This window comes from Plecotus auritus (genome assembly GCF_963455305.1).
Source record: "Plecotus auritus genome assembly, chromosome: 5".
Lineage (NCBI taxonomy): Eukaryota > Metazoa > Chordata > Mammalia > Chiroptera > Vespertilionidae > Plecotus > Plecotus auritus.
The window spans coordinates 181,879,698-181,902,096 of record NC_137776.1 but is presented as its reverse complement, the minus strand read 5'-3'; the positions used below and the strand labels follow the sequence as shown (position 1 = coordinate 181,902,096).

At 61.1% G+C, this 22,399-nt stretch overlaps 1 protein-coding gene across 1 annotated transcript in view; it reads right to left on the bottom strand.

Annotated features, from left to right (window-relative positions):
- Positions 1-21,713, bottom strand: part of NCS1 (neuronal calcium sensor 1) — a 40,379-nt gene extending 18,666 nt beyond the window's left edge. The window contains exons 1-2 of the mRNA XM_080668968.1: positions 21,209-21,713; positions 111-135 (exon numbers count right to left, since the gene is read on the bottom strand). Of these exons, the coding sequence (XP_080525094.1) occupies positions 111-135; positions 21,209-21,272 (89 nt within the window). The 5' untranslated portion in view covers positions 21,273-21,713. The remainder of the gene's footprint in view (positions 1-110; positions 136-21,208) is intronic.
- Positions 21,714-22,399: the final 686 nt, after the last annotated feature.

Here is a 22,399-nt window from a genome sequence, read left to right as displayed (position 1 = left end):
CAGAGGCCCCTCCACGTGCCCCCCAATCCCGGGCAACGGGACTGCTGTCCCACCAGCACAAAGCGGACACCCCCACCCCCACAGCATTTGGGGGAAGAGCAGCTACTCACCACTGCTGGACTTCCTTCTCGGTGACTGCAAGAGAAAGCAGAGAAGGAGCCTGTTAGTTCAGGGAGGTGTCCCAGGGGACGGGCGGATGCTGGGAGCCCCCTTCCTGCCCCCCCCACCCCGCCCCGCCCCATGGTCTGTCTGCCCATGTCGGGGCACCGCTGGCTCTGACCAAGGACATGCCCCATGAATAGACGCAGTCAGGAGCTCTGTGTCTGACCACACAGCAGGGGACAGCACTGGCCCAGTCCCTCCTGGGCTGCTGGCAGGACGGCCCGGAACAGCCTCTTAGGCGCAGGGATGGCTTCTCCCTGCCCTCCTGGGGTGCCGTGCCCCCCGGTGAGCATTAACATACATTCTTCCCACCGGGTGGACATTTAATACACATTCTTCCCACCGGGTGGACATTTGATACACATTCTTCCCATCTCTCAGTCCTGGGGACAGCACAGTCAGAGAAGATGCTGGCTTCTCCAGACGCTTGGCTGCCCCGCCTGCTTCGGGGGGCAACAGAGAGGCTGAGCGCCCCCTCAGCCCAGCAGCGCCCAGCACCTGCCCCCGTGGCCTGTCCCTGCTGCCCCCCGCCAGAGTCAGCCCCCAGTCCTTCCACAAGCAACATGAGGACGGCGCCGTGAACCAAACGCTGCAACGAGCCAAGTAAAGTGGCTGAACCTCCCGCCAGACCCCAACAGTCATTCCTGACGGAACCGTGAAACAAAAGAATTGTTTGTTCTGAAAAGTACCGAATCGGTTCAAGTTGGAACCAAACCAATGTTCCCTGTAAAATCACCGAATGAGACGATCTAACCACTTTCTGCGGGGCTGACCTCTGGAGAGCAGCGCCAGCCCGTGCCTCGGCCTCCTCGTTTGAAACGTGGGAAGAATAGCGACAGTGCCTGCCCCAGGAGCTGTCCCGAGACGTCAATCAAAACGGGTGTGACCGCCCCGGAATCCCGGCAGAGGGCTGGGGAATGTGCCCCATACAGGCTTGTGGAATGAATATGTGAGTGAATGAATTAATGAATGTGTGAATGATTGTATGAGTGAACAAATGAATGAATGCATGAATGAATGTTTGAGTAAGTGAGCACATGAGTGAATGAATGAATGTATAAATGAGCAAATGAATACATGAACTAATGAATGACTGCATGGACAAACAAATGGACAGGAAGGAGGTGTTAGGTGGAGGTCAGGTGAGTAAAGAATCTGGAATCCTTCCCAGGGAAGGGGAAAAAGAGGCCCTGGGGGTGTCCCTGAACTGTGTGCACCGATCAGACCTGAGGCCACTTTTCAAAAACGGCTTAACGCAAGCTTCGAACAAGCGCCAAGGACCAAGTGCCCACTGCAAGCCCAGGCCTGTGCCAGGGTGCCCGGGCCTTTGTGCTTCGGCTCTGCAGCCTTGATAACAAAAGCTGGAATGAGGGAAAAGAGCATTACTCTGTCCTGGCTCCAAACAGGGACACTGAGGCACAACGGGGCCAGCACATGACGTGGTAAGGAGAGGGTCTGAACGGCCTGACCCACAGCCTGGAAGCTTCCCCTAGGCCCCTCCTCATCAGCACGCCCCTCCCACAAGCACAGTCAGAGCCGGAGGCCTGTCCACCAGCAGCCACGGATAATGGGAGAGTCGGGCAATGATGGGAGATGCTGGTGGCCTGGAATGGCAGACCTGGTTAAAAAAAAAAAAAAATCGCAATTTTCCAAGAAAGTGTTGGCAGAGGATAGGGGCTAGGAAGGGGGTCAGGCATTGGGGGGGAGGGGGCCAGAGAGGGAAGGTGCCCCTGTTCTAACAGGGGTGGACTGCCCAAACCTGCTGCCCTCACCTGGCAGTGAAGGGCAGCAGGGGCTGAGGGACTGAGGCCCAAAGAGACAGAAGAGACTCATCACAGCACAGCCAGGAGCCTAGGGGCCTGTTGGAGTCAGACGAGACCATCTGGGTTCAAATCCAGCTCCACAGCTTATGAGCTCTGTGTCCTTGGACAAAGTACTTCCCCTCTCTGAGCCTCAGTTCCCTCATCTGTAGAATGGGCTTACTGGAAAGAGAAAAATGCTTGGTGCCCTTCACCTGCACTAAAGGTATGATCCCATTTTCCTGATAAGGAGACTGAGGTTCAGATGGGTCACCCGCCAGGAAATGACAGGGCCAGGACTAGGCCTGCAGAGCCCAGCATGGATACCCAATTAAGTGTCCCCTCCCCCCACAACTTGAGTCAGCCAGTGATCTGTGTGACCTTGTGTGACCTTGGCATCATGTGGCATAAACAGCAGGAGCTGGGTGACAAGGGCTTGGGTGGTGCGGCCTCCCAGGGCCAGAGAAGGCTTCCCAGGAATCTCCCAGCTCACAAGTCCTCACCCTCCCTGACCACAGTCACCCAGCAGCCTTTCCTCAGGGCCTCTCAGCCTCCAGCCTCCCTTCTCCCCCAGGAAGCGGGGACACGGTTGGCATGGGGGCAGAGAGGGAAGGTGCCCCTGGTCTCACAGGGTGGGGACCTCCGTAGTTGAGGGATACACAGCTGCTCACTGCATGTTATTTCAATGTTTCTCTTGATTTTTCCAAATAAAAGGCAGGGGAGAAATGTTTGTTCTCATCAGCACACAACCCGTGTGCCCCCATCCCCAGCGCCAGAAGGGCCAGGGTCCTGTCCAGGGTGCTGACCCTGAGCAGCTCTGACCACCACGGGCACTGGGAAGGAAGAGCGGTCTAGGGGACAACGACGGGGTCCCTCGGCCTCCACCCTCCATCCAGACTCCCAGGCTCAGGCTCCCCAGCTAAGCCTCACCGCCCCCTCCCCCCAAGTCTGCACCCATGTGTGAAATTAACAAGGCAGCATTTGCCCCGGGCGGGTCCACGTTCAAGGCTCAGGGTTCAGGGAACAGGGCCGGGCAGAAATTTCGGCAGACCATCCCCAGTGCAGCCAGCGCCCACCCATGTCCCCTGACCACACCCAACCCTGCAACCCCTCCAGCTCCACGGACGATCCCACCTCCAGGCCTTGGTACCTGCTGCTCCCTCTGCACCCACGCGGCACCCAATCCCCGCTCGCTGTCCCTTTCCCAGGCAGCCCTCCTGACCCTATGGCCCCTCTGAAGCCCCTCACCTTGGGAACCACTGCTTTACAGAGAGTCTGTCTTCCCGTAGGCCCACAGCAGCGGGTCAGACAGGGCACTGCCTGGGGGGGAGGGGAGTGCGTGAGGTGGGGAGGGGACAGGGGTCCACAGGGCTGACTGTGGCCTTGGGTAACGACCCAAGGACAAACCACCTCTGTACCACAGGAGGGCGCGCACACAATGCCTGGCACCGAGTAGGTCCTCATAGAAGCACGTTTTGTCCTCATCTTCCCAGCTGGACGCTAAGCCCCCAGAGGCCGAGCCCCTCCCGGCATGTCCCAGCATCCCCCTCAGAGCCGGGCCAGCGTCCTGCCCGCGGGAGGCAGAGAGCAAACCCTTGCTGATCCCCCGTCACCAAGCCACCCGCCGGGCTCGGACCGCACCCTCAAACCCGCGCCTCACGACATGATCACCCTGGCCGTTACAACGGGCTCTGGCCCATTTCCAAAGCGAGCTGCCTTTCTCGGCGCACTCCTGCCCCGGCCCGGGGGTCCCACTCCTTAGGAAACCGGGATTTAAACCGGATGTGGGCCGTCCTCTGTGGATGGGCCCGCTCCACACGGCAGCACCGCTGGGAGGCTCTGGGTGGGCACCCTGTCTCGGCTATTTGTAGGCTGGGCGACTCTGAACAAGTTCCTTAACCTCTCTGAGCCTCAGGGTCGTCCTCTGATGGATGGGGTAGAAACGCCTACAGGCAGGGCAACGGGAGGGGCTCCGGAGGGGTGGATAGACAGCTCCCAGCCTGGAGCGGGCACAGAGCCCCGAGGAGCGAGGGCTGGGCATCCACCCACCCCCGCCCACTGACTTCCAGAGAACCAGGGCCTGCTGCCCGGCCCGCACCCCCAGTGCCCACCCCGGAGCCCCGGAGGCCCATCCCCGCTCCTCCTCCTCCTCCCCGCAGCCCGTCTGCCAGGAAGGAACACGGAGCCGTCCCTAGAGCCCAGGATTAACGTGAAGTCTGGTTTTGATTTCCCCAGAGCAAAACAGCTCTCTCCTGAGCGAAGCTTGGCTCAAACTCGGGGGGACAGACAGCAGGGCTGGCGCCCCCACAGAGGGACCCAGGGCAGACTTCCTGCCTCTTCAGCCACCCTCCTGTGGCCAAGCCAGACCGTGTTTCCATGTCTGGGGACAAAGGCTACATCCAGGGCCAAGTGTCGTCACGTGCCCCCCAAACCCTATCACAGCTCCAGGTCAGCAAGGGGGCTCGGGCCTGATTAACACACAGAGAGGAGGGGTCACTCACTCCCTCAGTCTGACGACCTCTGACCACGGACTGTCCCCCTTCCACAAGGGCTGGGCCCCTCGGACACTGCTCCCCAGGCTTCTTTGCTCAACCTCCCAATACCGGGGTCCTTGAGTCTCCTCACGTGCACCTGCACCCCTCCACCCCAGGCTCCTCTCAGATGGCCCAGGGTTCCCCAAACTCCACATGCACAAAGGGACGCCCTCCCCAGACCAGCCCTTCCCCTCCTGGGTCCCCCTCCTGTGAACACCCCTCTCCCTGCCCCACCCGACAGTCCCACCGGCCTGGCTGCCTGGAAAACACCCCCCTGTCCAGGGCACTGCCAGCCCCATCCTGACCACACCCCAGCCTCCCACCTCCATCTCCCCCTCCCACCTATTCCCCTCCCAGCAGCTGTCAGCACCCCTAGTTTAGTCATGTCCCTGCCCTTGTAGCAAAGCTGCTTCAGAAGGGAGGGGCCCTGTGGTGGGCCCCAATGCACCCTCCACCCCAAGCAGCCTGCCCCTCCCTCCATCCCAGGGACAGCTGCCTCCGCCCCGCCCTCTCCCGCCCCACCCCCTCCCACCCTGACGAGGGGCAGTTTCCTGTAGAGAAGGCGGCATAGCATGGTGGCCTCACAGGACCGGGGCTCCAGGGTCTGCCATTCCCTTGCTGCATGACCTGCCACTTCCCCTGCCTCAGTTTCCCTGTCTGTGAAAGGGGACATGGCTTGCCCACTCGCAGCGGGCATTGCCTGGCTGTGCTCGCTGGGAAGTGCCCCGCGCAGGAGGGGGGGAAGGACGAGAAGGAGAATCAGATGCCTGCGGTCCAGGTGCCACAGCTCCCCAGCCCCACATCACTCCCCACCCCCAGAGACGACAGACCCTCCTGTCACAGCCCCAGAGGCAGCTTCCAGAGGGCCCCCCGAAATGCACGGGTGCTTCTAGGAGGGGCGGGGGACTCCAGGCTTCCCACCTGGGCCAAGCCCTTCCCTCAGGATGGTAGACTCCAGGCACCCATTGGGAGGAACAAGATTTGGGGTGCACAGCCCTGCTCCTGCACCCCACATGCTGACCTGCAAGTCAAGGACCAGGAACCCCACCTGCCTGTGCACCCCCCGAGGGATGCTGTGGAAACCGGAGGGTGGGCCACGCCCTGGGGCAGGCCCCAGATGCACGAGTGTTGGGTGACCTTGGATGGGTGACCTTGGACGGTGGTGGCAGGCTCATCGGCAACATGGGAGTCCTCGGGCAGAGCTGCCAAGATCAGATACAACGCAGGCCGTGCACACGGGCCGCGAGATCACGGTCGCTGTTGTTGTGATTTTTTAAAATATATTTTTATTGATTTCAGAGAGGAAGGGAGAGGGAGAGAGAGAGAAACATCAATGATGAGAGAGAATCATTGATTGGCTGCCTCCTACACGCTCCCTACTGGGGATGGAGCCCACATCCGGGGCCTGTGCCCTGACTGAATCGAACTGTGACCTCCTGGTTCCTAGGTCAATGCTCCATCACTGAGCCACGCCGGCTGGGCTACTGTTGCTGTGATTATTATTCGACGCCTCTGTCGGGGTGGGAAGGAGAGAGACAGCCCTCCTGAGCCCCATTCCTGTTTTCCATAAATGCCCAGCTGGAGGGTAGCGGCCTGCGTTTCATCAGAAAGGAGACCTGGCCCCCTGCCTAAAACCTCCTGGGACTGCCGGGCACTGGGGCTGAGCACTCCCCTCCGGGCTCCAGGCCCCTTCTCCCCACGTGGGGGGGCAGCGGGTGGCCTCCTTAGCACTCACTGCCTCCACCACAGCAGCCCCTTCTCCCCACGTGGGGGGCAGCGGGCGGCCTCCTTAGCACTCACTGCCTCCACCACAGCAGCTCCTTCTCCCCACGTGGGGGGGCAGCGGGCGGCCTCCTTAGCACTCACTGCCTCCACCAAAGCAGCCGCAGGGAAGCGGGGCGGGTCCTGCCCGCTTGGCTCACCCTGCCCCGCTCTGTGCAGGTGGGACCCGAGGACCTCAGACTGCCACCCACAGGCCCATCCCCGGGAGACCTGGGAGGGGCCGCGTGGCTGCTGGCCCCGCCCCCAGCCCTTCGTGGGCTTCTGCCCCTCACAGAGCCCGGGGTCCCAGCTGGGGCCTGCCCGGCCAGCTGAGTCCCCCAGCTGCTGAGAGCGGCCCTTTGCCACCCTGAGCTCGGGCCTGGCCAAGCTGCCAGCCTCTCTCCCACGAGGCCTGTGCTGACGGGGACAGCGCACCCCTCGCTGAGCCCTGGTCTCCCCTCCACCCTGGGACTGCTGTTACAAGAGGAAGCAGGTCAGAAGCACTGGCCCAGCGTGACGTGTGCTGGACATGCAGTCCCGGGCCGTCGTGCTGACTGCAAGGAGGAGAATAACGTTCTGGGGCAGCAGGAGACGCGGCTGGGGGGGCGGGGGGGCCCTAAGATGGGGAAGTTCCTCAGACACTGTGAGAAACAAGTGTGAGAGGCAGCTCAGAGCCACTCAAATCCCAGTTCAACCCCAGCCCCAGACCGCCCCACGGCCGAACTGCATGCACCTGTGCTGAGAGGCAGGGTCCCCCCAGGCCACGTGGCTGAAGGAACTGGCCTTCGCAGAGCGGTCAAGGCATGCATCCGAGGTCGCATGGCCAGGGGTGGAGGAGAAGAGGGGAGCCAGCACCCTCTGACTCCCAAGTCTGGACTCAAGAAGGCTTTAGTCCGGAGATGATCATCCCCAGGAAGGGGCCACCCTCTGAGCCCCCGCGGGCCATGGCCAGCACTGGGGGGCATGAGACTTGGGGTGCACAGCCCAGCAGGGAACAGGCGGCTCCTGCCTGTCGTCCAAGTGCCCTGACAGCACTCCCTGGACAGCCCGGCCCTGGTCTCATCTGTCTCCTGGACGCGGTGACCCTTCTGACCTTCGGGTTTGCAAGTACAGCTTGAATCTTTGTGAATTTCCCTGGCAAATGCGGTGAGACTGCTCGCACCGACCGCCTCACAGGTAGGCTAAGTGCTTCGTCCCGGAGAGAGCCCTGTGGCCGGCAGTCCGAGGGCGCCCCTAAAGGAACCCCGCAGAGCCCCTGGGGGAACAGGGCTGGCGCCCACTGGAAGTAGGGGGCAGAGACCCAGGCAGCCACCAAAAACAAGGCTTAGCTCCTATCTGTGTTCCAGCTCAAACAGTCCCACAAATTTTGCACTCTGCTCCCTCCTTTATAGGTGTTTGCTTTACTCTAAAAATAACGCTATCAAATACATTGCATGGCATTTCTATGTAAGTTAAATAATTTTCCCCAAATTCTCCAGTAAAACGCAGGGCGACGTGCTTGGTCTCGGGGCTCCAGGAACAGCAACGTGAAGAGAGCTGCCGTCCTCCAGGCCCGAGCCGTGTGCCCGTCCTACCCTAAGCCCTCTGCACGCACTAATTCCAGTCCGCGCGCGAGGCCTTCGACGATGCCCATTATATGGATGAGGAAACAGAGACTCCCAGAGGTGAAGCGACTCGCCCACGGTGGAGTTAGGACCGGAGCCAGCGTCTGTGTGGTTCCATCTTTGGAGAAGTACGGTGTCTGACCCATCACACAAGTGCATTCTGGGAGCTGACCTCTTTCATGTCCTGCCTGACTCCTTCCCGCACCAGACGGGTCCTCTCAACAAGGCAGCGTATCTTTGGTTTCTCTGGCTCCCCAGCGAAGGGCTGCCGGGCTGGGAGCAAAAGCCCTCCATATCTGCCGTTCCAGTAAGGACTCGCTGTGCTGGGTGGCCCGCAGCAAGCACACGGACTCCCCGACCCTCCAGCTGTGTGACATCGGACAAGTCGGTTAACCTCTCTGAGCCTCGGTTCCCTCAGCAGGACACTAAGGATGCTCAAACCTACCAGAGCGGCATACACGGGAAGAGACTGGAAGGAACGGGGTGACATGGTGAAAACAGTGACCTCAGAGAAGCAACCCGAGGAACGGTTCGGTCCTCGCCTGTGACTGGAGTGTTTTCCGATTTGTGTTTCCCCCGTGGCGGGGACCCCACGGCAGGATCTGTCTGCCTAAGCCGCAGCCCTATCACAGCGCCCGGCACACAGTAGGTGTTCGTGTCTCTGTTCCTGCAGGGGCACGCGCTGTGCTGGTTTCGGGTGGGCACTCCGGGAAGTACGCACGGCTACCAGGAGCGGAGCCGCACCTCCCGCTCCCCGGGGCTGGGGGACTCGGCTCAGCTGGGGCCCCTGGTCCACAGGAAGGCGCTTTTTCTGAGTTGAGTCATTCGTTAGCCCTGTGTGGCCTTGGGAAGCTGAATTCGCCTCTCTGAGCCTCATTTCCTCATCTGTAAGATGGGGGGAGGGGGGTGACAATACCTTCCTTACGGGGGGCTAGAGGGAACAAACGGGATTTCTCACCCCTCCCTCCATCCAACAGTCACCGAGCACCCCCAGCGGGCCAGGCCCTGCGCTGGACTCAGGCCGCATAACAGTGACCCGGACGCAGGTCCTCTCGGAGGCACCCCAGACCAGGTGGGCCCCCAGCTGTGCGATGCCCTGATGCTTATCCCGGCCTGACAGCTGTCCGCCTCCAAACGGTGAATGCCAGGGGGGCCGGAAATGCGCCCGTCCGACCTGCCCTGTGTCCTAGTGCCTGTGGGCCTGGCACGAGACAGGTGTCCCGCAAACACGTGCTGAGTCAGGGAGCGAGGGGTGGCCAGAGGGCACGGGGGCCTCCTGCCCTCCGTCCACGCTGGCTGGTCCTCCTTCCCCAGCAGCAGAGGGAGCCGGGGCGGGGGAGGGCCGCTGGCTCCTCTCCTCTGCAGTGACGGCTGCTCTCCGTTTTAATTGAGATCCTGTCCTGCTCGGGCCCAGCGAGGGCCTCGGCACAGGCAGCGTGGAAACAATAACCGCCCGACGTGGGCACAGGGGCACGTGGGCGACTGAGCCACGGAGGGAGGCAGGCCCGCGGCCGAGCTGTGGAGCTCCTGTCTGCCCGGCTCACACACCATATATTTTTGAACAGAAGCAAGGCATTCGCTTTTTCCCCCACAGTGCCAAAAATAGCCATCTCCCGTCTTTGAACAGGAGTCTTTTGGTTCCTCAAAGAGACAGGAGCGGAGGCCGGGGAGTGGGGGCCAGGCTGGCTGCTGGGACCCTCCTGGTCTTCCCAGCCCAGAAGGTGCGAGGAGCCTGGGGTGGTTGCTTGGCCAGTCCTGCTAGGGGCCAGCCGCCCAGCGCCTGACTTCTCAGCCCCGCCCCCCCCCCCCCCCCCCCGCATAAACCCTCCACCCGCAGCCCAGGAGGCAGGAGTGGGCTGGCGACACAGAAAGCCAGGACCCAAGATGGATGAGAAGGAAGCTCGTGCATTTGCTGATGTATTTGATTTTTCATTCGTTCCAACAAATTGCACCAGGCTCTGTTCCAGGAGCTGGGACACAGCGGTGACCCAGGCAACAAGACGCGGCCCGTCCTCATGGCCCTAGCAGCCCGACAGGAAGGGGAGAGCTAAACGTAGCTGGGGGGGGGGGGGGGGCCGGCCCCTCGGGTGGGAGGGGCCGGTGGGCGTTGGCACCAGGTGAGTGTGGGCGAGGGTGGGTCCTGCCCTCAGAGGGATGAGGAAATGAAGGGTCCCCCAGGGCACGGACCCCACTCCACCTGGCAGCAAGCACCTAGGAGACGTGTCCCTTGCATGTGGAGGCCACCAGGGCTCCGAGCTGGGATTCCAGAGCCCTTGGACCAATGTCTTCACACTCATTCCACCCCCCCATGCTGGGAGGCGGGACTAGCATCGCTGCCCCTTTTACAGATGAAGTAAGGGGGCTCGATGGAGAGGGCTGGGCCGAGGTGCCAGAGCTCACCAGAGCAGCTGGGGTTTGCATCCGGACCCGCTGGTCCCTGAGCAGGAGCTGGGACACCCCACGGCCTGTCTGACAAGCCACCCAGTTCCACGGAGGTTCCGAGTAGGAAGCGGTCACAGGGCTGCGACGTGGAGGTCGGGGGCCTTGAACCCAGCCTGGTTGGCCTCCAAATCTGGGGGACTCTTCTGGTTCCCACAGCAGCTCCTTGGTTAAAAACATAAAGAGGCCACTTTCTTTCCCCGAAAGGCCGGAGCGGTGGGGGAGGCAGAGGAGGCTGGGAGAGAGAGACGGGAGCCCCTTCCTAGGGTAGCCCAAGCCTGGAATGAAAGCAGGGAGCTATTTCTGCCTTGGGTTAAACATTCCTCAAATCCACATTCCTCCAGCCTCCTCCTTCCCCCGCCAGGGAGTGCAAGCATGGTGGCCCGGCCGCCCGCCAGCTTCCTGGGCCACCAGGGAGACCAGGAATGCCACAGCCAGCAGCTGCCCTGCGTCCCTTCCTGGGCACGCCCCCGCCCCCCACAGGTGACACCGTCTCACAGACAGTGGGACACATGGGGAAACTGAGACTCAGAGAGGGGCAGCCCGAGGCCACAGCAGGTCAGGCTATTAGAACCAGGACCCCAGACTCGGACCCCCTGGCCACTCCCCTGCCCATCAGACTGCATGCAGGTCAAGGGCACGGGTGGGTCCCATCTGGTCAGCCAAGGAGCAAAACAAAGCAACACCCGCTCGAGCCCACAGGCCTGCCCCGTGCAAGGCTCCTGGCCGGCACTGCCCCAAACCCACCCCCCCCAGGTGTGCCCCAGCCCTCGGGGAGCTCCCAGGCGCCCGGGGCACTGCTGCCAGACCTCCGGGCCCCACGGTCCCATCCATCCCTGTGCCCCGAGCCCCCCATGGCACCCGTGAGGACACAGACACTTCGGAGGCACCTGGGCCTTGCCAGGCGCGAGCAGGCGGGTGGGCACAGGACAGCCGGGGGCAGCCTCGCTCTCCACGGCCTCACCCTCGGCTGCCCTCTGCCTCCCAGCCCGCAGGCTCCCGAGAGCAGGCATGGTGCCAACACTTTCTGACGGCCCACTCTCCTGGGCTCAGGGGTTGGGAGGACTGGGCGAGGCCAGCACAGCACCGGCACGAGGTCAGCACCCCGGGCTCTGTTGGGATAGGGCTGAGGCTGAGAAGGCCTCAGAGGCCCGAGTACCAGGCAGCTGCCCGCTGCTCGCGCCGGCCGCCTTCCCACGGGCTTTTTCTCCCAGAGAAAGCCAAGCTGAGGCTGCCCCGAATCCCCTACAGCCGTGGTCGGCAAACTGCGGCTCGCGAGCCACATGTGGCTCTTTGGCCCCTGGAGTGTGGCTCTTCCACAAAATACCACGGCCTGGGCGAGTCTATTTTGAAGAAGTGGCGTTAGAAGAAGTTTAAGTTTTTTTGTTTTGTTTTGTTTTGTTTTTAAATATATTTTATTGCTTTTTACAGAGAGGAAGGGAGAGGGATAGAGAGTCAGAAACATTGATGAGAGAGAGACATCGATCAGCTGCCTCCTGCACACTCCCCACTGGGGATGTGACCGCAACCAAGGTACATGCCCTTGACCGGAATCGAACCCGGAACCCTTCAGTCCGCAGGCCGACGCTCTATCCACTGAGCCAAACCGGTTTCGGCAGAAGAAGTTTAAGTTTAAAAAATGTGGCTCTCAAAAGAAATTTCAATCGTTGTCCTGTTGATATTTGGCTCTGTGGACGAATGAGTTTGCCGACCACTGGCCTACAGGAATCAGAGCACCCGGGACAGGAGGGCTGCGTGCTCACAGCCAGAAGGACCCACCACCCCTTTGGCCAGGAACCCACGATGCCAGGACAGTGTCTGTCGCTCTAGCAGCTGCTTGGATGCCTCCAGTGATGGGGCGCTCACTACCCTCAAAGCAGCTGCAAGGTTACAGGCTCACGGGGATCTGGGGAGGCAGGCACGGCAGGAAGAGCATGGCTGCGTCCAGGTGAAAATCTGAGCCTGACTGGGCCGCTGGGCCGCTGGCGGGGGGGCCTGGGGCACGTCCCTGGACCTGCCCCCTTTGCTTCTTCTGTGAGATGGGCATATAGTCCCTACGCCCAGGGCTGTGGTGAGACCACACAGAGGGAAAGCTGTGCTCAGGGACACACTTGGTCAATGGAGGGCATCATTATTGTCATTCCTCCCATTGGTGTTCCCCACTGCCGAGGGCAGGCGGGCGCCGGGAGACCAGCGTGGCAGGGCAGAAGGGCGCCGGGCAGTGGCAGCCACATCACCAGGCCCCAGAGCAGGCAGCTGAGCCATCAGCTTTCTATCCAGGCTCCCGGCCCGTCTGTGCCCCGCCGCCGCCCATGCATGTCTACATTCACAACCTACACAGAGCTGCCTGTGCACACACCGTGCACACGCTTGGCACAGACATGCCAGCTCACCCACTCCTGACACATGCCATGACCCCGTCACTCACACTCCGAGCATGCCCACGGGAACCAGGGCTCACACAGGATTCTCAGCACACCCCCCACCGCACACCCACACCAGACACCCACACTCACTCACGCTCACCGCACACCTCCACAGCGGCCCCCACCCACGCGGGGCCCCTGGCCACCGCCCAGGGGCAAACTCCAGCTGCACCACTCACCGGATGTGTGGTGTTGGGCCAGCTCTGGTCCCCTCTGAGCCTCAGTTGCCTCATGTGTAAAATGGGAACTACCCAGGGCTCCTGGGGAGGGTCTGGGATGAATACATGTGAGCCCTGAGCTGGGCCTGGATCACACGAACATGCCATTAAGCACCATGGTAACAGCATCTGACCCTTACATTTGATTACAGATCCTCTATCACCACGGATGAGCTAAGGGGAGCACCCGAGACAAGCTACCACCTCGGTGTCTCCGCGAGGCCTCACGTCACACAGCCGCCCCATGACGGAGGTAATACCGCCCCAGCTTGCAGATGAGAAGACGGACGCAGGAAGACTGCCAGCTGAGCCTGCTCTCAGTCGCCAGAGCCCAAGCACGCTCCGTCGGGGGCCCAAGTATAGCTGCCCCATGGAAGTCCCACCCTCTGGCAACCTGAGCATCGGACAGAAAGGGAAACTGACTCACTATCCAGGCCGCACTGGTTCTGAGGCTAAAGCCCAGGCAGGTGTCTCTCCAGCCCTCCGAGCCCCCGTCCACGCAGGATCCTAAAATCCGGCCCCCAGAGCAGGCCCGCCTTCCCAGCCGGAAGAGCCGGGGCCCGTGTGGACTCGTGCAGCCATCCATCCACCCACCAGACCCAGAGGCCTCTGTCCGCGGTTGCCACTCACGCCCCATTCAGCTGAGGACCTGTGGCCGCTCACCCTGGGCCAGGCACCCCCGTCTCCTGACTCCGAAGGCCAGGCCGCCTCCTCCCTGTAGGAGCATGTCCTGAGCACCTACGACACGTCGGTCCCTTTGTCCACCCGTGGGAAAAGGCGCCCGGAGCGGGGAGGGGCTCGCCCGTGTCTCACAGCCAGGAAATGACCAGCTGGCCACCACCGCTCAGCACCGCAGCCCGGCCCACAGCTGGACTCCAACCCCCATCTGAAGTTACCTGGGCCCTTGGCACGTGAACGTGTGGCAGTCTCTTTCCTGCCAAACAGCCCACACCCAGGATGCACAGTGTTCCCTCTTGTAAGGATAGCAAAGGGGACCATCTGTGTATCCCACTCCCTGACAGCAAGAGATATTTAGGACCAGATGAGCCAGGTCTGAAGAAGCTTCAGTGATGAAAGCAAGACATCCCCACCTCGACCCCAACGGCTGACCCGTCTTGGCGCAGTGGGGACGCCCCCAGGGGAGGCACAGCCCTAGGTTCCTGCTATGTGACGCTTGGGGGAGAGGTTTCACCCTCCGGTCCTTGGTTTGTCCATTTGTCAAACAAGGGCATTGGACCGCGTGACCCCAAAGCCTCCTGCAGCTCCGGGATCCTAGGACTCTACGTAACGGTAATCAAGGAAATGGGCATTGAGACGGTGAGTGGCTCGCTCCTCCCCCCGCGAGTTGGCAACGACGGGGAGAAAGGATGCTGCTCGGTGCTGGCCAGGACGCAGGGAAGGAGGCATCCCGTCCACTCTTGCTCAGGATATAAACGGGAACACACTTTCCGGAGAGCAAGTTACGTTTTCAATCACAGGCCTTTTAAGACGTCCCAGCGCTTCCCTCCGTGGCTTCCTCGTGGGGAATTTCTCTTTAAGAAGAGATATGTGCAGAGATGCTGTCACAGCACTGTGTATATTATAAAAGAACTGAACATCCCAGGCAGGGGATTAAATAAAACGTTTCATTCATGGGACGCACCATTTAAAAGTCACTTTTTAGCCTAGCTGGCGTGGCTCAGTGGTTGGGTGTTGAGATCTCGGTTCGATTCCCAGTCAGGACACATGCCCAGGTTGGGGGCTGAACCCCCAGTAGGGGGGCCTGCAGGAGGCAGCCAATCAATGATTCGCTCTCATCATTGATGTTTCTATATCTCTCCCTCCCTTTACCTTTCTGAAATCAATAAAAAATATATTTAAAATAAAAATGAAATAAGTAAAAGTCATTTTTTAAACGAATGGTTAATGGCGTAGGCAAACATTCTCATTCGTCAGGTTTCAACAAGTTAGAAAATAGAGTATAATAATCCCAAATATACAAAATAACGAAACCTCTGTATGGCGTCCTATTTAGTCTTCTTCCTAAATACATGTAGAATCTGTCCCTGGCATCATCACCACCGGCACCATCATCACGCGCCTGGATTACAACCCTCCCCTCCCATCCACCCTCTGGACTACAGGCAAACACCATCTCCAAACCCAGATCGAACATGTCTCCACTGCCTCCATCCGTGCCCCCACGTCCGAAAACTGTCCAGATCCCTTCCTATGGGACCTTGGCGAGGGGTGACGTGAGCCAGCCCCTGGCCAGCTGCGTCTCCCTCTGCCCACGACCTGCCCCAGAGGGGCTCAGGCCTGGCCTTGGGAGCAGAGGAAGCCGGGTCCAATGCCAAGGCCACGGCCAGGAGGAAGTGCCTTTACCTGCCCCGTGAGAGGCGCAATGCCAGAACGCTCTGGGGCACGGGTGGGATGGGAAGGGCCAGGTCACATTCAACATGGAGCTGGAGGAGGCGGATGGAGCTAGGACAGGCGTGAGTGGCAGGCCTGGGCTCTGTGACCCGGGCGAGTCCCTGCCCCTCTCTGGCCTCCTCCGCTTCTCTCAACAGGGGGTCAGGCCACAGACCTCTTAGCCCGTTCTGCTCTGGAGAACGGAGGACTTGATCCTAAAACCAGGTGCCACCAGGAGAGCTTAAAGTTCCCCTCAGAACCCGGCTACATGCTAAACTCTCCATGTGCCCCGAATCCTCCCCATCTTTGGGGCTACTCTGATGCCCCCCATTTCCCAGAGAAGGGAAGTGAAGCTCCATGAGATGGGGCTCACCCAAGCAAAGGACCAGAAGCACTGCCCATCCAGCCCCCAAGGCCTCCTTCCTTCCTGAGGCCGCTGTCCAGCAGTCCCCAACCACTTTTTAAAAATTGATTTACTGATTTTAGAAAGAAGGCGAGGAAATGAGAGAGAAAGAAACATCGACTTGTTCCACTTGTTGGCTGGTTCTTGTATGTGCCCTGACTGGGAATTGAATCCGGAACCTTAACGTATGGGGATGACACTCTACCAGTGGTTGGCAAACTGCGGCTCGCGAGCCACATGCGGCTCTTTGGCCCCTTGAATGTGGCTCTTCCACAAAATACCACGGCCTGGGCGAGTCTATTTTGAAGAAGTGGCGTTAGAAGAAGTTTAAGTTTAAAAAATTTGGCTCTCAAAAGAAATTTCAATCGTTGTCCTGTTGATATTTGGCTCTGTTGACGAATGAGTTTGCCGACCACTGCTCTAACCAACGGAGCTACGTGGACAGAGTCCCCCATCCCTTTCTGACCCACATCCTGGACCTCAAAGCACTCCCCCATTTGGACCCCTGGAGTCACATGAGCAGGTATTACAGAGGCTCAGCGAGGGCAAGCAACTTCCCCAAGGTCACAGAGCCTGCCTGGGACCCAGCCCCGTTCTCCAGGATACTGAGTTCTTTCCTAACAGCAGACTTGATGTTTCCTGCCCAGATGCCCAACTTCGTGTCAGAGTCTAACCTCGATTCCTCTTGCTGCTGCCCTGTTAGCCGTGTGGACAGGAAGCAGGCCTCCATGACCTCACCCCATGCACGCAGGATGCACAGGGGCTGCAGAAGCCGCCTCCCGCTGGGCCTTCCCTCTCCTGGTGGCTCAGCCCTGGCTCACCAGCCTCACCAACAAGCTGGGGGAACGTGGGCCGGACCTCAAAAAAACACCTGGCTGTGGGGCCCTCCACACCCCAACTCTATCATGTGTCCCAAGATGGGTGCCTGATGCGGCCTCCCCGCCAAGGCTGGTGGAGCAGAGCCGGGTGGAGGGAACAATGACCAGAGAATATTCCTTATCCTGCACGAGGGACCTTCCTGGGACCTCCCCAAAGCCAGAGGCACCCTAGAGCTCAACCAGTGACACCCCGCATCTCTCAACCTGACTCCTGGCCCCAAGCAGGGGTCCCGTTCTCCGCTCTGGGGTGCAGAGGCCTTAGCTACGGACCAAGGACGAGGCTCATCCCCTCCACAAGTTACCACAAACCGGGACCATTCTGGGCGTCAGGAAAAAGGCCAAAGAGACTCAAGGGAGGCAAGCGAGGCCAAGGCAAAGCCCGGGCTGTCCAAGCGAGGAGGAGGGAGGGGGCAGAGGTCCCTGAGGAGCACCATGGGGAGAGGATGGGGGGGGGGTGAGCTTCTGCCTCTTGGGGAGGCTGGTTTGGGCCCAGGAGCCTTTAAATGGGTGCAGCTCAGACCAGGGCAGATGACTCGGGCCCTCTGGCTCGGTTTTTCAGCCAGCCTGGCTGTCCCCTCCTGAGGGCAGGAATTATACCTCTGTGGGTCAGGTCTTCCTCTCCGTGCCCAGCAGAGTGAGCGTTCCACGAAAGGCAGGCCAGGGCAGCCTGAAAATTACCGAGTGCCGGGGGCAGGGGGTGGGGGGGGCCTCAGATCCTGTTAAGATTTGGGCAAACTGCCGAAGCCGGTTTGGCTCAGTGGATAGAGCGTCGGCCTGCGAACTGAAGGGTCCCAGGTTCGATTCCGGTCAAGGGCACGTACCTTGGTTGCCGGCACATCCCCAGTGGGAGGTGTGCAGGAGGCAGCTGATCGATGTTTCTCTCTCATCGATGTTTCTAACTCTCTATCCCTCTCTCTTCCTCTCTGTAAAAAATCAATAAAATATATTTAAAAAAAAAAAAAAAGATTTGGGCAAACTGAGTCCGGCCGGTGTGGCTCAGTGCTTGAGCATCAACCTATGGACCAGAAGGTCGTGGTTCGATTCCCAGTCAGGGCACATGCCCAGGTTCCAGGCCTTTTCCCCAGTGGGGGGCATACAGGAGGCAGCCAATCAATGTTTCTCTTTCATCATTGATGTTTCTGTCTCTCTTTCCCGCTCCCTTTCTCTCTGAAATCAATAAAAATATATTAAAAAAAAAAAAAAGATTTGGGCAAACTGAAGATCCCAGCTTTCTACGTGTGCCAGCCACAAAGACCAGGGCTGAAGGAAGACTCCTCTGTGGACCAATGAACTTCGTCCAGAAGATACATCTCAGACCAGTTCAAGGTGAAGTTGGATTGTGTAGGCGAAACAATATTAATAACGATCACCAACATGCCTCCTTGCATCTTTGACAAGTGTTTGTCATCGTTAAACATGCCACTCACTAGGCTGTGTGCAAATTATCCTGTTGCTTACATCCCCTAGGAGTCAGGCACCTCGAGCAGACCCATTCTGCAGATGAGGAAACTGAGGCTCGGTTAAGTGAGGGGCTGGCCACAGCCTGGGCACACAGGGATGACAACAGTCTCACCAACAAGCTGGAAGAAAGTGGGCCAGACCTCAAAAAGACCAGGTTTCGGGCCACATTACTGCTCTGAGTCCCAGTGGGAAAGGGGCTTCCCACTCTGGACCCTCCCCCCCCCCCAGTGCTCTGAGATACGAACCGTGCCGGGAAGGGTGAGGATTGGGTTACAAGGCACTGACGACCCACCAAATCTTATCTGCGGAGGAGAATAAAAATCTGCTCTGCGGTGGCAGGCACGAAGGACAGAGGGCCATGGCCACGCTGCATCCAGATGTGTCTAGTGAGGGCCACACAGCTGGAGCCTTCAGACCGCCTCCTGCTTCCTCACACACACACAGACCAGCAGGACAGTCTTTCCCAGGGGCAGGAGGTACAGGTGGACCCGCTGGGGGACCCTCTGGGCCCCAAGCGGTGCCGCAGCCAGCTGTGCTGTGCCCGAGGTGACCTCGAACTCCAGGTGATGCCTACATACGCCGCAGACCCCGGAACCAGTTGTGGGTCTTGGTGGGGTTCCGGGGAACCACGATCCACGTGACAAACACGTGTCAGAGATGCAAACTGCTGGGCCCAGGCCGGACCCAGAGGCAGCGTGGCATTTAACAAGCGCTCCAGAAGACTCTGACATTTGACCCTCCTTCCCAAGCGCTCCTCTCTTGACCCCACACACCGAGTCCCTGAACAGAGAGCAGATGGCTCCACTCCACATCCGAGGAAGCCCATCTGGCTTCCGTTTAAGTCAACGAGGCGTGCGGCCCGCCGGCCGCGAGTCTGACATGCTTGGAGAGGCTGTCTCTGGCCTTCTGCTGGGAGACTTCTCATGCAACAAAAACCTGTGGACCGACTAAGGGCCAACACAATCAAACAGACAAGGGCCTGCGCTGAGGGAGCTGGCATCAGCGAGGAAGACACACGGAAGGCAAAGAGGCCACCACCGGCCCCCCAGCCTACCCCGAGTAAGGGCTCTGGGAAAAGAGAGCTGGCTAACTCTCTCCCTGAGAGAAACTGTTCCATGTCTCCAAAGGCCTTTAAAAATAGCCCAGCCCAGCACCTCCAGGCTAGTTCCTAACAGATCCTCACTGACTCGACTTCTCCCAAGGGTGACCGATGTGCCCAGAGGGGGGGGGGGTCAACAAAATGAATGCCAAGGCCCCTTTCCATCCAGAATCCACCCACACGGCTTACAGCAGAAACCAGAAAGGGACACGAGAAAAAGCCCCCGACTTCGCGGCGTGAGCACTGAGACGTAACTTTGGACACACAGAGACCTGAGTTCAAGTGGCGATGCCGCCCAGTGACTGGCCGTGGGGTCTTGGCATGCCACCCGCCTGTCGGAGCCTTGGTTTCCTCATCTGTACATGGGGAACAGCACTCAGCATGCCCAGGGCGGCAGCGAGGACTTACTGTGTTACCAATGCAAAGAGCTCAGTGTGTGCCGTGCCCACTAAGCAGACACCCTGGCTCCATGCAGCTCTCAGGTGGCTCCCCTGCGCCACCACGACGGAGCCAGGAAGTCCCACCTGCAGCCTGCTTGCTCACAGGTTCTGATGGTGCCTAAAGAAAGGCCCAGCAAATCACAAAAAAACAGCAGCCGAACTGGGAGGGGAGGGGAGGGCCCCCCACCTTGGAAAGAGGGTAGGAGCAGCAAGGAGGGAGTCCCGGGTCCTCGGCGCTCGGCCCTTGGAGAGGCAGCTCCCGGGATCTGAGCTCCTTGCTGCAGATCCCACTGGAGAGGGGCCAGGAGCTGTCAGCAGACCGGCACCCACTCAGGAACGTCCTCTTTGTTCCAAGCACACCGGTGCCAGGGCCATGGACCCGAAGCAGGGGCTTGGACAGACCTGCAAACGTGCCCAGAAGGATGGAGTGTGTGTGTGTGTGTGTGTGCGTGTGCGTGTGCGCGCGTGCGTGCTGGGAGAGCCGGAAGCAGAGGTTGTGCAATGCACCATCAGAACCTGCCTCCATCGCCTCCATCAATGTGGGGCTGGCAGTCGATCTGCGGACGCCAGGGCGGGTGCAGAGGGGCTGGGCCCACGCAGCTGCCCACGTTGGGTTCTGAATTCCAACCCAAGCCCAGGGCCACTGCATAAGCCGGACCAGAGGATGCAGATCCCTCCCTTCCCCCCTGCCCCACCCCCAAGAAAAACCGGTGGGCCAGGACCCAGTGCCATCAACCCCCAGCATGCCAGAGCATCTCCCTGCGGCTGCGGGAAGACAGGGGTCTGTAGGCAGAAGCTGTGGAGTGTGGAGTTGGGCAAGTGGAGAGAGACACACTAGAGAAGTCTGAAATGGACAGACCCTCCCCTCAGCGGTGCTTCCAGGGGGTGAAATGATGACATCGACCAGATCACCCGGGGCTGTATAAACCCACTTCCCGGTTTGGCAGATCCAGATAGAAGGGGGGAGATTGGCATCGGAGCCAGAGGAGAATTCAGCCGGAAAATCCAACAGGGCGCCTGGACCCTTGGCCGCCCCCGCTGCCACGAGCTCTCCGACAAGTCTCCCCACCCCCCCACCCCCCCCACACACACACACACACGATGGGGCCAGGGAGGGGGGAAAAGGCCAACCTCGCAGTGGCATCGTGATGCATGAATCACCCGCCCCACCGCGCTAGTGCCATGGGCTCCGCGCAGCCGGAACCACCGCGCCACCAGGCGCCCCCTGCTGGGACCACCACCCTGGCCCACGCACGCCCCTGCCCTATCGGACAGCCGCAGGGAGGGGGCTGCGGGTGGGTTGGGGCTTTCCCTCCCGGCCTGGGGGTGGCTCCTCGCATCTTGACAGGCGACACACGCCCCAGGTGCGGGGGGCTGGATGCCAGAACAATAGGGCCAGGTGTGGGGCTGGGAGCTCGGTCCGGTCCGTGGGCTTCCGAGGTGGCCCGGGCAGAGGCAGGGCAGGGAATGACCGCGGGGAGGGTCGCGGCGTTGACGTGATGGGGAGCGGACCTGGGGAGCAGGGACGAGGGGTTTGGGGGAGACCAGGCGTGGAGGAGGGGCTCTGGGCGGGGGTCCCGGGCGCGCACTCACAGTAGGTCTTTCTGGTCAGCTCCTCCACAATTTCGGGCTTCAACTTGCTGTTAGATTTCCCCATCCTCGGCGGCCGCGGCCCCTGCCCCCGGGCCGGACCCGGCGGGGCGCCCAGTAGGAGCGGAACGGGCGGGCGCGGGCCGGGACGGCCGGGGCGGGGCGCACGGAGGCCGGCGGGCGGGCTGGGCCGGGCCCGGGCCGCGCCTTTGTCTGCGCCGAGCCCGCGCGGCCCGGGCTTGGGGCTCCGCGCGCTGCGCTGCGCTCCGCGGCTAGTGGCACCTCGGCTGCCCTGGACGCTGCGCGGGGGCCGGGCGCAGGGCCGCCGCTGGGCAGGCCGGGCCGTGGGCCGCCGCCCTCTCTGGGCGCCGCGGCGCGGGCTGCGCTGGGCTGGGCGCCGACGCGGCCGCGGTGCTGCCGGTCGTCCCTGGTTACTGGGCTCCGCGGCACATGCTCGCTGCTGCGCTGCCTGCGCCGCCGCCCCTGCTTCCCCGCCTCCCGCCGCCCGCCTCCCGCCCGCACCGGCGCGCCAGGGGTGGACCCGGAGCCGCCACTCAGCGCTGGCGCCACCTCCCGCCCCCGCACCCGCCCCGCCTGCGCCCGCGAACCGCGGCCCCGCGAGCACGGAGTCCAGGCGATGGAGGGGCTCCCTCTTGTCTCGTCGTGTCCCCGGGCGGAAGCGGGAGGTCACCCCTCCACCCCTTAATCAATCTCGGGCGCTCCAGTCGCTCTCCCCCCCGCGCAAGGGCGGGGGGGGGGGTGGTGACTTAAAGATCTGCGGTGAATGAGGCCAAGTCTCTCTCCGCCTGGCGGAATTCATTCATTCGACCCGGATTCGTTGGGCGCTGGGGACTTGGCTGTGAGCTGGACAGGCCAACGCGGGTGGTATGGGACGGGCGCTGCTATGCAGGATGTCACACATTATGGTGGGGCACCTCCCACGGCCTGGGGGAAGGTGACCTCCAAGCCCAGGGTGAGGGAGGGTGGGTGAGTGGAAAAGTGATCAAGACCAAGAAAACCTGGAGGAGGGAAGGAGGCCTGCGCCCACAGGGAGCGCTTTTCTGCTCTGAGCCGCCGCAGGGGCGGGCAGGTGAGCCGGGAGGCCGGAGAGAAGGGGGAGGGCCAGGGGAGCCGGCCTCCCCGCTCCCGCAGGAGCTGAGCCTCTGGAATTTCAGCTTTCCCGGCTTCCCTGCT